This window comes from Mobula hypostoma, chromosome 25 (assembly GCF_963921235.1).
Source record: "Mobula hypostoma chromosome 25, sMobHyp1.1, whole genome shotgun sequence".
Lineage (NCBI taxonomy): Eukaryota > Metazoa > Chordata > Chondrichthyes > Myliobatiformes > Myliobatidae > Mobula > Mobula hypostoma.
This window is the reverse complement of record NC_086121.1, coordinates 5,942,499-5,957,344: the sequence shown is the minus strand read 5'-3', so window position 1 is coordinate 5,957,344 and position 14,846 is coordinate 5,942,499. Positions and strand designations below refer to the sequence as shown.

General features: G+C 45.3%; 1 protein-coding gene across 11 annotated transcripts in view; it reads left to right on the top strand.

The window, feature by feature from the left end:
- Nucleotides 1–14,846, top strand: part of samd11 (sterile alpha motif domain containing 11) — a 324,631-nt gene that overhangs the window by 85,445 nt on the left and 224,340 nt on the right. For all 11 annotated transcript variants that reach the window (XM_063032832.1, XM_063032829.1, XM_063032827.1 and 8 more), the window contains exon 3: nt 5,620–5,801. In XM_063032832.1, coding sequence (XP_062888902.1) covers nt 5,620–5,801 — 182 coding nt within the window. The remainder of the gene's footprint in view (nt 1–5,619; nt 5,802–14,846) is intronic.

The following is a 14,846-nucleotide window of genomic DNA, read 5'->3' as shown; positions in this document are numbered from 1 at the left end:
GGAACCTCTAGTCTAAATTATGGATATCGTATTTCGGGACTGGGCTTTAATACACCACCTTTGCACACCAGGTGAGCGAGCTACCCACTGTAAGCAGGCATGGAAAGGACTGTTTAACGTCACACCAAGATGATAGTTAGTAAGGCCCCGATCTCATGCTGCATTCTCTGATGGTTGTGGTTGCAGCTCAGTGGATGTAAGGAACTTCTTGTTTGGATGAGACTGCGTGGTCCACGTTGGAATTTATTTTCTATCAAACCCTTTTTTTTAAAGATGAGCTTTATTTGTCACATGTACATCAAAACACACAGTGAAAAGCAGCGTTTACACCAACAACCAACGCAGTATGAGGATGTGCCGGGGTGGCAGCCCACAAGTGTGGCCGTGCTTCCGGTGCAAGCCCACAACTTACTAACCTTAACCCTAACCCTGTGTCTTTAGAATGCAGAAGATCTGCCATCTTTACCTGATCGTGCCTCTATGCAACTTCAGATTTATGAATGGTCTTTGTAATAAGTTCATACAGCACAGAAAGAGGCCCTTTGGCCCATCTAGTCCATGCCAAACTTTTATTCAGCCTAGTCCTCTCCACTGGCACCTAGACCATAGCCCTCTATACCCTTGCCATCCATGTACTTATCCAATCTGCAAGGATTGTACGGGGAAGCCCGCAAGTGTCACCACGCTTCTGGCATCAATATAGCATGCCCACGACTTACTAACCCTTTGCGGTACGTCTTCGAAATGTGGGAGGAATCCAGAACACGCAGAGGAGATCCACGTGGTCATGGGGAGATTGTACAAACTCCTTACAGACAGCAGTGGGAATGGAGCAGTGATTGCTGGCATTGCAAAGCACTGTGCTAACCACTACATTCCCGAAAGGTTTGCTCCTTGTAGGACCAGGGGTGTGCTGATGAAGGTCAGTACGTTATCAGACTCTCCTTCACGGGAGCCTGTCTCCAGGTCAATAGCAGAAGCAGCCTTTGTGGGTGGCTATTGAGTTCCGTCAACTTGAGGCTGTGTTGGCTTCAAAGATTCTTTCTGAAGAAAAAAATCTTTTGATGAAGGGTCTTGGCCTGAAATATTGACTCTTTTCATCCCTCTCCATAGATGGTGCCTGACCTGCTGAGTCCCTGCAGCATTTTGTGTGTTTTACTCCTTGATCCTTTTACTTGTATTATAACCTTCAAAGTTGTAACTAGCTAATAACTAATTCTTATTTTATTATAACTAAATAACTAATTGTTAATTGGACAGTAACGTATTTTAGGCTCTTCTGGAATTAGAATTGGTTTATTATTGTTATGTGTACCAAGTTGCGGGGAAAATCATGTCTTGCATTCGGTTCATTTAGATCAGATCAACACAACAGTGCTTTGAGGTAGAACAAGGTAAAATAATGACAGAATGCAGAATGAAGTGTCACAGCTACAGAGAAAGTGCGGTACACGTAGACAATAAGATGCAAGAACATTACGAGCTAGCTTGAGCCGAACAAACTGAAGATGAGTTTCTATTTCCTGAGGAGACTTTAACATCTGCCGGACGATGCTGAGGATGTTCTACGAGTCTGTGGTGGCCAGTGCGATCATGTTTGCTGTTGTGTGCTGGGGCAGCAGGCTGAGGATGGCAGACACCAACAGAATCAACAAACTCATTCGTAAGGCCAGTGATGTTGTGGGGATGGAACTGGACTCTCTCACAGTGGTGTCTGAAAAGAGGATGCTGTCCAAGTTGCATGCCATCTTGGACAATGTCTCCCATCCACTACATAATGTACTGGGTGGGCACAGGAGTACATTCAGCCAGAGACTCATTCCACCGAGATGCAACACAGAGCGTCATAGGGAGTCATTCCTGCCTGTGGCCATCAAACTTTACAACTCGCCCCTGGAGGGTCAGACACCCTGAGCCAATAGGCTGGTCCTGGACTTATTTCCTGGCATAATTTACATATTACTATTTAACTATTTATGGTTTTATTACTATTTAATTATTTATGGTGCAACTGTAACGAAAACCAATTTCCCCTGGGATCAATAAAGTATGACTGACTATGACTAAAGGCATACTACTGATGACGTTGTGCCAATTTTGAAGTAATTGATATGGATGATCTACATGTTAAGCTTTTACTGCTAATGCTGTGGGGCATTTCATTCAATAGTTTTCTGTAAAAGCAGTGTGCTCTGCGGGAGTGTTTGGGATGCTGTTAAAGTTACGGAGTTGTGATGTTCAGCTTAGGAATGTCGGGTCAGCCAATCAGGGTGGTGGAATTGGGAGAAGGTTGCAGAGAAAACTGGGAGGAGAGGATTTGTGATGGACCCTAAAGGGGTTCAGGTCCTTTTTTCGGCTGGTGATGAAGGAGGAAGATGATCGAGAGAACCGGCGGTAGGATTTGATTCAACTGGAATGCACGATTCAGTGGAGTGCAAGATGGAAAGTTCTACTGGTGATCGGTGGATAGGAGTTGGCGCCGTGAGTACATGGACAACTCCAACCTTCGGAAGATCTGAGCTCCAACTTTGTGCACACTTGATTGTTTTAATTATAAAGGGCCATTGCCTCGTTAGCGAGGGATTAACCAGCCATGTTTCTAGAGACACCCAGTAAAAGGGGTTTCATACATAAAATAATTACTTCAAGTTGCTTGGGAACAATTAGAGAAAAAATATTTGTGGAAAATCTTAGATTCCTGGAAAAGCCCAGATCAAAGTTTAAAGTTTGAAGTGAATTTATTATCAAAATACATGTATGTCACCATATACAACTTTGAAATTCATTTCCTTGCTGGCATTCACAGTAAATACAAAGAAACACAATCGAATCTATGAGAAACTTCACAGAACAAATAAGGATAAGAAATCAGTGTGCAGAAGACAACAAACTGTGCAAATACAAAAAAGAGAAAAAGTAATAACAACAAATAAATAAGCAATAAATATCAAGAAGATGAGTTCTAGAGTCCTTAAAAGTGAGTCTATAGGTTGTGGAATCCGTTCAGTGTTAGGGTGAGTGAATTTAGATTAGATTAAGTTATGAGGACATGCAGTCCTCTTTTATTGTCATTTAGTAATGCATGTATTAAGAAATGATACAATGTTCCTCCGGTGTGATATCACAGAAACACAGGACAGACCAAGACTGAAAAACTAACAAAACCACATAATTATAACATATAGTTACAACAGTGCAACAATACCATAACTTGATGAAGAACAGTCTGTGGCACAGTAAAAAGTTCAAAGTCTCTCAAATGTCCCACATCTCACGCAGACGGGAGAAGGAAGAAAATCTCTCCCTGCCATGCCGGACCACAGTCCAAATCTAAGTCGTCCGAAAACTTCGAGCTCTGATTAGCTCTCCGACACCGAGTACCGAGCACCATCTCTGTCCAAATGTTTCAACCTCAGCCTCGGTTGCCAGCAGAACTTATCCACTCTGGTTCAAGAGTCTGATGGTTGCGGGGTAATAACTGTTCCAGAGCCTGGTCGTGTGGGTCTTGAGGCTTCTGTGCCTTCTTCCTGATGGCAGCAAGTAGAGAGCATGGTCTGGAACATGGAATCCTTGACGATGGATGCTGCTTTCCTGTAATAATTGTCTGTGTGGATGTGCTCTATGGTGGGGAGGGATAGAATAGATGTTTCCTGTTGTAGGATAGACTAGCACCAGAGAACACAGCTCTAGAACAGAAGAGCATGCCTTTAGAACAGAGATAAGGAGGAATTTCTTTCACCAGAGAGTGGTGTATCTGTGGAGTTTGCTGCCACAGACGGAAGCGAAGGGCAAGTCATTGGGTATATTTAAAGCAGAAGTTAATAGATTCTTGATTAGTAAGGGTGTCATAGTTATGGGAAGAAGACAGGAGAATGATGTTGAGAGGGAAAATAGATCAGCCATGATAGAATAGCGAAGCAGACTTGATGGGTGGAATGGCCTAATTCTGTTCCTAAGTCCTATGGTGTTTTGTAAGCTCTTTGGAATGTGTTAATTTGGTCAGCTAGTTTTCTGAGGTTGAGAATGATTTTGAATCTCACTTTTACCTGGGGAATTGAAATTCAGGTACAGTGGATTCCGCTTCTCAGATTTGCGTTTGAATCCTGCAGCTGTCTGTAAGGAGTCTGTACATTCTTCCTGTGACCGCGTAGGTTTTCTTAGGGAGCTGCGGTTTCCTCCCACACTCCAAGGATGTATGATTAGGGTTAGTGAGTTGTGGGCGCACTATGTTGGCACCAGAAACATGGCGTCACCTGCAGGCTGCCCAGCACAATTCTCACTAATTTGATTTTACACGAACAATGCATTTTACTGTACGTTTCGATGTAGTGTGCATACATGTTATAAATGAAGCTAAGCTCTTTAATAACCCTTACATTTCAGTTTCCTTTGTGAAACTTGGATTCAACATTAAGTGAACATTCACTTTGTTTTGATATGGCATGGAAGTACACAATATTCCGTGCACGGGGGCAGCACGGTAGTGTAGTGGTTAGCACAGGGCTTTACAGTACAGGCGACCCAGGTTCAATTCCAGCATTGTCTCTAAGGAATTTGTACATTCTCCTTGTGACCACGTGGGTTTCCTCCGGGTGTTCCGGTTTCCTCCCACAGTCCAAAGGCCTAAAGGTTGGTAGGTTAATTGCTCATTGTAAGTTGTCCTGTGATTAGGCTCCGATTAAATTGGGGGATTGCTGGTGGTGTGGCTCGGAAGACCAGAAGAGCCAATTCAGTGCTGTGTCAATAAAAAAATAAAAGTAAATATGATTGAAGTACAGATTATTTGGTATGATTAGATCAACACACACAAAATGCTGCTGGAATGCAGCAGGCCAGGCAGCATCTATAGGAAGAGGTACAGTCGACTTTTCGGGCCGAGACCCTTCGTCAGGACTAACTGAAAGAAGAGATGGTAAGAGTACCTCTTCCTATAGATGCTGCCTGGCCTGCTGCGTGTTGCTTGAATTTCCAGCATCTGCAGATTTCCTCGTGTTTGGTATGATTAGATAGTGGTTTGGACGAGATTACTGTGTGCAAATTGGCTGCTTTATTTACTGCACATCCAAGATGCACTCGTGATGGCAAAGCACTCAGGGACATCTTGAAAGGGATGATATAGAAATACAAATCTGTACTACTGTTCAAGGATATGTGGTATAGTGTAACACTATTACAGTGCCCGAGTTCAATCCCGCTGTCGTCTGTAAGGAGTTTGTTTATTCTTCCCGCAACCATGTGGGTTTCCATCAGGCGCTCTGGTTTCCTCCCACAGTCCAAAGATGTACTGGTTAGGGTTAGTAAGTGGTGTGCGTGCTATCTTGGCGCCAGGCGTGTGCGGATACTTGTAGGCTGTCGCCAGTATAAACCGGGACTGTGTTGGCTGCTGACGCAAACAATGCATTTCACTGCGTGTTTCAATGTTCACATGACAACCTCTTTAATCTGATCTGGGCCTTCACCTGTAGTGAATTCTATCCAACAGATGGATTGGTTTTCTACTGGCTGCTGGGAGGGAATTCTTTTTTGTCCACTTCAAAGATGGCTGTTTTATATTTTTTTCAAATTAAGTTTTGGGTATTGCTGCTAAGAATAACTTGTATCTTTCTGTATGTGTTGTAGAATCGGGGACGCTTGGCTGAGAAGAGGACCATTCCCTTGCCGCCAACGAGGATTCCTAAGAAGGAACTGCCCTCTGCTTTTTCCCACAGCGACGACAGTGAAGAGAGCGAGAAAGCAAATGGTGGTCACCCCCCTGAGATAAAGCGGGAAGAGGATTTCCAGACAAGCACCATGAAACGAAGGTAATGGTTCACTCCTCGTTGTACACGGGGGGCTCTTGCACCCAGGTGATGTGTGTAGTCTGCCCTGCCTTGTCCATCATTATGAGGAACCTGGGTTTGATTTTGTTTCAGAGAAGTGAGCTTGTTATATCTCCGTTTGTTACATTGCTGCAGGCATTAAAAAAAGATTAAGAACATTAGGAGAACAGTCATTATCTCATCTACTTACAGAATAGATATCAATAAGATTGAATGAGTACAGAGAAAATTTACAAGATGTTGCTGGGACTTGAGGACTCGAGTTATAGGGAAAGTTTGAACAGGTTCGGACTTTATTCCCTGGAGCGTAGTAGAATGAAGGGAGATTTGATAGAGGTATACAAAATTATGAGGGGTATAGATAGAGTAAATGCAGGCCTTTTCCACTGAGGTTGGGTGAGACTAGAACTAGAGGTCATGGGTTAAAGGGTGAAAGGTGAAATGTTTAAGGGAAACCTGAGGGAGAACTACTTCACTCAGAGGGTGGTGAGAGTGCAGAACGAGCTGCCAGCAGAGGTGGTGGGTGCGGGTTCGATTTCAACGTTTAGAGATTTTCGGATAGGTGAGTGGATGGGAAGGGTATGGAGGGCTATGGTCCAGGTGTGAGTCAATGGGACTAAGCAGAATAATATTACGGCACAGACTGAATGGCCAAAGGGCCTGTTTCCGTGCTGCAGTGCTCTATGACTCTATAAGTACAATAAAGGGTTGAGTTATTAATGTGAGAGAGATCATGTTTTCTGGGTCATTTAATGACCCAGAAGGGACATGATTGAAAAAAGTAAAGTGCTGCTCTTGTCAGTATTTCTTATCTTTTGAGGTCCACAGAAATCTAAAATATAGAACCAGGAGTGAGTGATTGTTTATAGAATGTTTGGACTCAACCTAGAGTGAAGGCATCTTGAGGTTCTGACCAATATGATCACCTCACAAGCAGCTTTGGCCCTTTGTTTAACGATACCTTCCTGCTAGTCTGTACAATCTCACATTTTCCTCTACTCTAACTCCACACCTTACCTTATCCTCCCGACACTTCATTGCCCCGTTGTTCAAAGCCAGAACCGTACCTGATGAATCCACAGTCCTTGCTGGGGACACAGAATTCCAAAGGGTGGTGCGGTAGTGGAATGGTTAGCATAAAGCTCTTACTGCGCTAGCATCCCGGGTTCAATTCCCGCCACTGCCTATAAGGAGTTTGTATGTTCCACCTGTGACCTCGTCGGTTTCCGAGTGCTCTGGTATCCTCCTACGTTCCAAAGATTTTCAACGTTCAAAGTAAATTTATTATCAACATATATGTCACCATATACAACCCTGAGATTCATTTTCTTTTCGGCACATACTCAACAAGTCTATAGAATAGATTGGTTTTGATGGTCCCACTCCTGATGAAGGGTCTTGGCCCAGAACGTCAACTATTTACTCTTTTCCATAGATGCTGCCTGGCCTGCTGAGTTCCTCCAGCATTCTGTGTGTGTTGTTATAGAATAGTAACTATTACAGGATCAGTGAAAGATCAACCAGAGTGCAGAAGACAACAAACTGTGCAAATGCAAATAGAAGTAAATAATGAGAATGTGAGATAAGGCGATTAAGAGTCCTTAAACTGAGATCATTGGTTGTGGGAACATTTCAATGATGGGGCAAGTGAGTGTACTTATCCCCTTTTGTTCAAGAGCCTGCTGGTTTACTTTTTTTAAAATTTATTCACTTACGGGATGTTTCAAAGGTTTCAAAGGAACATTTAATGTCAGAGAAATATATACAATATACATCTTGAAATGCTTTTTCATCGCAACCATCCACGAAAAACAGAGGAGTGCCCTCAAAGAATGAATGACAGTTAGATGTTAGAACCCCGAAGTCCCCCCCAGCTCCCCTCCCTCCTATGCATAAGCGGCAGCAAGCAACAATCCCCTCTCCCCCCATCGGCAAAATAAAAGCATCGGCACCCACCACCGAGCACTCAAGCGTGAGCAAAGCAACAGCAAAGACGCAGACTTGCAGTTACCCCGAAGACTACATTGTTCACCGGTATTCGACATACCACAGGCTCTCTCTCTCCCTAATAAGGGAGAAAGAAGTGTCTCCATTTCATAGCGAGAGGGGAGACATCACAAACAACTTGCTGGTTTACGATGTTAAAAGTCTGTTGCGTCGCTTTTTCCGTGCTCTGTGCCCAAAGAACTCGGGTCTCTGGGCACACAGCCTTAGATCTTCTATCTCCCACGACACACCGATCTGCCCAGACACCGACCTTCGATCCACCGGTCTCCAGAGTCACGAGATCTCGGTCTTCCAAAGGTGAGCTGAGCTCTTAGGCTGAGCCCTTGGCGTGCTAAATAACGGCCAGTCGTGGAACCCTGAGAACAGATTCCATTCCTGCAAAGAACTGTAGTCAGTGTGTAACTCCAGGTCAGGGTCTTCAAAAGAACCCTGAAAGGGAAAAATAGAGATATTAAAGATGGAAATAGAGCTGTTTCCAAAGATACAAATAAAGGAGTCGCTGTTAGGCACCATTAATCCTCCCAACCTTAGTGGGCATTGCCAGCCAGGCCAGCATTTATAGCCCATCCCTAGTTACCCTTGAGAAGGTAGTGTTGAGTCACTGCGGTCCCTGAGGTGTAGGTACACCTACAGTGCTGTTAGGGAGGGAGGGGAATTCCATGATTTTGACCCAGCGACAATGAAGGAACAGCGATATGTTTCCAAGTCATGATGGTGAGTGACTTGGAGGGGGATTTCCAAGTGGTGGTGTTCCCAGGTATCTGCTGTTCTCGTCGTGGTCGTGGGTCTGGAAAGTACTGCCTTAGGAACTTTGGTGTGCTGTTGCAGTGCATCTTGTAGATAGTACACACTGCTGCAACTGCTCGTCGATGGTGGAGGGATTGGAGGCTTGTGGAAGGGGTACCAATCAAGTGGGCTGCCTTGTACTGGATGGTGTCGAGCTTCTTGAATGTTGATGGAGCTGCACTCATCCAGCCGAGTGGTGAGTAATCCATTACACTCCTGACCTGAGCCTTGTAGATGGTGGACAGGCTTTGGGGAGTCAGGAGGTGAGTTAAACACCACAGGGTTTCTAACCTTTGACCTGCTCTGGTAGCCACAGTGTTTATATGGCTAGACCAGTTCAGTTTCCTGTCAATGGTAACCCCCAAGATGTTGATAGTAGGGGATTCAGTGATGGTAATGCCACTGAATGTCAAGGGATGATGGTTAGAGCCTCTCTTGTTGGAGATGGTCATTGCCTGGCACTTACGTGGCTCAAATATTACTTGCCACTCGTCAGCCCAAGCCTGGATATTGTGCAGGTCCGGCTACATTTGGGTATGACCTGCTTCGCTCTCTGGGGAGTCACAAATGATGCAGGACATTGTACAGTCATCTGCAAACATCCCCATTTCTGACCTTATGACGGAAGGAAGGTCGTTGATGAAGCTGCCTGAAGGTAGTTGGTCCTAGGTCACTTCCCTGAGTTGAATTTTGGGTTCCTAACTTTTGGGTTAGTAGGTTAATTGTTCACATGGGTAGGGATTAAATGGCCAGAAGGGCTTGTTACCATGCTGTATCTCTAAATAAAACGAAATACAGTTCACGGCCCTCTTTCTAAACGAAGAGATGAGGGGGGAAGACATGATCTTACTGAACATTGGAGAAGGCTCGCCAGGTCAAGTCACTTACGCCTCCTTCTATTTCCAGTAACCGTTGATTTCTCTAACATCTGGTAATTTCTACCTCCTCTCCGCCTTCCTTTTTCCATTCCCTAGACTAGCTCCCCTCTTGTCCCTTCTCTTCTCCTCACCTGCCTGTCACCACCCTCAGGTACCCCTTCTCCTTCCTTTTCCTCTATGTCTAAGCTGCTCACCGGGCTTGTATACAAACTCGGCTGGTTCGCTGACTCTGCTAACAGTCATGTGACTCGGCAGTGAGAAGGTCAGGCCACCCTTCATGAGCAATGTACGTCCAGAGTCGGTATGATTTGGGGTTCAACCAAACAGGAACATTGGGAATTCTGATTAAATGAGCTACGATTTGAACAAATGCTGTGTAAATGCTGCCCATATGCAATTATTGATCGTCAGGAAATTAACAAATCATACAGCGTATCAAATTTTAAAGAATGTATATTTCCCAATTTCAGCTTTATCAAACAGTTAATGGGAAAAAGAAAAGAAAAAAATAAAAGGGCCCATTATAATTAAACCAGTCTAAATGTGCACATAAGTGATGGAGCTCGTGTCCTGTCTGTAGCGGGTGGGTGACCGCCTTCCTTACGGTGCTGAATCCTCATCACCAGTCGCAGGTAGAATTTCCCTTCATTGACTCGTTCATCTTGTCAAGCACTCATTGCACTAGGGTCTCCCCTTCAGATTGAATCCTCCAGGCTTTCTCCCAGATCCTCTTCTCTCCGCACCTCCTGCCAAAAGACCACGGACCCATCCACTGTCTGTCACAAATCTCTCTCTCTCTAGAACCTTCTTCCGATCCCACTGTCGTGATTGGCTGACACAACATTCCCAAGGTGAACAACATGGCCCCTTATCTTTAGCTGCCAGGGCATTAACCGGGGCATTACACATAGGCTACGTACACACTACGCCGGATAATTTTGAAAACGCCGGTTTCGAGTAAAAACAACAGGCGTACACACTAAGCGTTTTTCAAAATATCTCTGTCCACACTAACACGGATATTTGGGAGAATCTCCTCTACTGGGCACACACAAGACACACAGAAAACAAGCGAAGAGGGAACGGTATACTTCGTGCGCGTTTGTCCAGTTACAGAGTAGAAAAACTTCAAAGGAATTGCTCTTGGCTCTCGCGCAGGAGGACTTAAAACTAAAAAAAACAAATACTGGAGCATATTTAGGCAAGCGACAGGGAGTTCACGGACAGTATGACCCGGCTGACGACGAACATTGAAAAACTGACTAACTGTTGCATTAATAAAGCACCTTGTTAAATGTATAAAACATGTCTGCATCAGTGTTATCTTGTATTTCCATACAATGTTACATTAGGCTGTTACACACCTATTGTCAGAGAAGTACTTGCGTCAGTAGGTAAACCACCTTCATACAAGCAAGGACAGAAAACAGGGCAAAGTGAGTATACTTATTTATTCAGTAAGCTATGGGTCAAAGTATTTGGTGAGTACATTTCTAACTCTTCTGGCTTCAGTCTCGTTGCCGTCTGTTCTGAAATTGTTAGGTTACGTGGGGGGGTGCGTTCAAGAAAAGAACGAAATGCCGCGCTGCGGCCATCTGTTCCGGCACGTCATGACAGCGTTTTTAAATAGTCAAAAAAGCTCACTTTACAATTTAACTCTCACGCCATTCACACCGACTGCCCGTTATAACAGCGGTACGGCAGTGCTTGCGCAGTACCAAGCAGAAGCAGAAAAAGCATTGTTGTTGTGGTGTTGTCATGACAGCGTTTTTAAATCTCTCCGGTTACCCTGTACACACTACAACGGATATGAGGCGTTTTCAGATTTATTCACTCTGGAGACCGTTTCTGAAAATCTCTGTTTTCGGGGGATGAAAATGCCACTTTAGTGTGGACGGAGGGTCAAAACGAAGAGAAAAAGCTTTGTTTTCAAAATTATCTGGCGTAGTATGGACGTAGCCATAGTCCACTCTTTTCTCCTATCAGATTCCCTCTTCAGTCCTTTACCTCTTCCACCTATCACCTCCCACTTAGTCATCCACTCCCCCACCTACCTACCTTTCTCCGTCACTTGGTCTCACCAATCACCTGCCGGCTTAAACTTCTGCCCTTCTCCCCACCTTCTTATTCTGTCTTCATTTCCTCCTCTTCCTGTCCTGATGAAGGGTCTCGGCCTGAAATGCTGAGACAATCTTGAATCTTGAATTGATAGGACTGTGGGGGTGTGGCGGGATAGGTTAATGGGTGGAGGTGTTGATTTGCTTGACGGCTTGGGGAAAATAACAGTTTTTGAGTCTGGTAGTCCTAGAATGGATGCTATGTAGCCTCCTCCCTGATGGGAATGGGACAAACAGACCACAGACCATGAGCAGGGTGGGTGGGATCTTTCATGATGTTACTGGCCTTTTTATTTTGGCGACAGACCTCAACCTCCCAGCCCGCCAATCCACAACAAGAAAGAATGGGTGAGAACACGAAAAAATATAGAAGTGAAAGAGCCCAATATGAACTACAGTTCGTTTGAACAACTGTCCAATCCATAAATCACAGTATTTCGATAACATCTCTGAGAGCATCAGTGAGGGCAACAGCTCAGACCCAGTGGCCCCTCCGAGGGCTTGTTCCATTCTTTCCAAGGAGAGCATTCTGACTGTTGCGTGTCTGGCTGGTATGGAGGGGCCGCTGCATAGACTCGGAAAGAGCTGCAGAAAGTTCTAAACTCAGCCAACTCTATCATGGGCACTGGCCTCCCCAGCATCCAGTACATCTTCAATTCGCCTCAAAAAGGCGGCACCCATCACTGAGGAAGTGCCTTCTCACTGCTAAAATCAAGGGCGGCACGGTGGCGTTAGTGGTTAGCACTTTACAGTACAGGCAACCCCGGTTCAATTCCTGCCGTTGTCAAGAAGGACATTGTGACTGTGTGGGTTTCCTCTGGGGGCACTGGTTTCCTCCCACAGTCCAAAGCTGTACTGGTTGGTAAGTTTTAATTGGTCATTGTCAATTGTCCTGTGATTAGACTAGTATTAAATTAGGGAATTGCTGGGCAGTGCGGCTCGAAGGGCTGGAAAGGCCAATTCCACGCTGTATCTCAGTAAATACAGGAGGAAGTAAAGGAGCCTGATGACACACGCTCAACAATACAGGATCAGCTCATTCCCCTCTGCCGTCAGATTTCTGAATGGACAATGAACACAGGAACACCACCTCAGTATTATTTTTTCTTCTTTTTCTCTCTTTTTTTCACTACTTAGTTATTTATATATAATAATGTAATTTATAGTTTTTTTGTTATATACTGCACTGTACTGTTGCCACAAAACAACAAATTTCATGGCATAATCCTGATTCTTTCTGATCACCTCAACTATAACCACTTTATGTAATAATAGGGTAAAATGCATTTTTCTTAGTCCCTCCGTCCCTCTGCACCTCCCCCACAACTTCCAAGAATTCCTTTTAAATTTTTTTACTTGATCAAATATTTACTCACTGTCCTTTTTGTGAAAAAGAAACTTGTATTGGGAAGTCTGTTGAGATCACAGCTTGAGAGAAGGAATTTCCAGACCCAAAAACAATTTCAGCCACATTTCAGAGAGAGTTGACAGGCAATCCACGCAGATCAAAAATATGGGACTTTACAAACAAAAATCTCCCTTGCGCTTGGGACTCTGCTCGACACACACATTCCCTTGGGGTAAATGAACAAGAGAAGAAAAGGTCCCCGGGGTGCCAAGGCTTGATTAGATTCTGGATCGGTCAGCCTGACTACCCATTCTGTCTCTGGGTCTCTCTGTCTCTCTGCAAGCCCCTCTCTGTGACCCCTCCCCTCTCTACCTCTCTTTTTCTCTTATTTCTCTTTTATCTGTCTGCCTGTCTCTTATTTATCTCTTTCTTCTTTATTTATCCCCTCCCTTCTGCAACTTGGAAGGTGCTCACCTGTTGCTTCTGGTGCGGCAGCCGTGATGGTCCTCTGCTTTCGCACACTAACCTAATCAGGTTGTGTGCCAGGAAAGAAAACCCTTGAGTCAGAAATGGCAGCAGTATTTTTTTGGACAAAGCTACAGCTCTCTTTCTTCTCCTGGACGGATGTTTCAGTGTTTCAAAGGATTCAAAGTACATTTATTATCAAAGTATGTATACAGAATACAACTCTGAGACGGGTCTTTCTGCAGACCGCCGCAGAACAAAGAAATACCGTGGAAACCTGTTCAAGTAAACATCAAATGCGCAGTGTAGAAATAAAGAACAAATTGTGCAAATGACAGAAGCAAGCAAACAACACATGGAATATCAAACTTCAAACCTGGAGTCCAGTGGTATTCAGTTTAGTTCAGTTCAGCACCGCGCTGTGGTCCCATGGCCGGCCGCAGAGCCGTTCTTCACCGAAGCACCCCAGTCGAACCGCTCAAAAACAGAAAAAAAAGAGAAACCGGAATCCAGAAGTACATGTTCCATGAACCTCAAAGTTCCCGGAAAGGACTCCGCGGGCTTGCCGGTCAATCCCTGCAGCATGGGAACCCAAGTCACCCGCACTTTCCCCCGACAGCAGAGAGCGAGATGGAGAGGAGGGCCAGTCAGATGCAGGCAGCCGGCGCTGACCACCTGCCCATCCTCCGCGCTCGTCCTCGTCAACTTCAGCCCTGCTCAACGCTGCAATCGGAGAGGAGCAATGGAGTCGATCGTGGGCCCCTGCCCCGTCTCCGGGCTTCCTGGCCCCTGGGCTGCGCACTCCGCTGCCAACCTCATGGAGCTCCTTCGAAGACAGCAAAGCGCCAGATCACGCAATCGGCCCAAGAACACACCATCAAAATGTAACTCACTGGTTCCAATCGCGCACAGCTCGGTAGCAGAATCACGGTTGAAAGAAGAAGTAGTGAAAGAGTAGCTTTGTGAACTGTCTGCCGGGCGTCACCGTTGGTCGCGTTGTTCACTGGTGCCATCTTGCCACTCATTCAGTTTAGGCTTAAGTTAGTTTATTTCTGAATGTTTTCGCTATATAACACACCATCTCCGTTTGCGGCCTCGCGCTCCTGCCTGTCGTGCACTTACCCCGCCGATCCCAACTGCCTCGTCATCAACCATCAAGGCCACCCCCCCAACCCCAGCCTAGAGCCCCTTTCTCCCTTAAACCATCACTTGTAGTCCAGAGTTCCGAACCCTCTTGCTTGGTGTATAATATTGGCACACCACATTTTCCTGATTTAACTGTCCCTTCAAGCTGTATATAAAAGCCTTCTCACCCTGTCATGGCGGAGTTCCTGGATGCTGAGAGCGAGGCTGTCTGGAGTTCAGCTCAGGGTAGGGTCGCCTGTGGCAGCAAGGTCAATGGGGAGGTTCCAGGTCAAGAGCAATC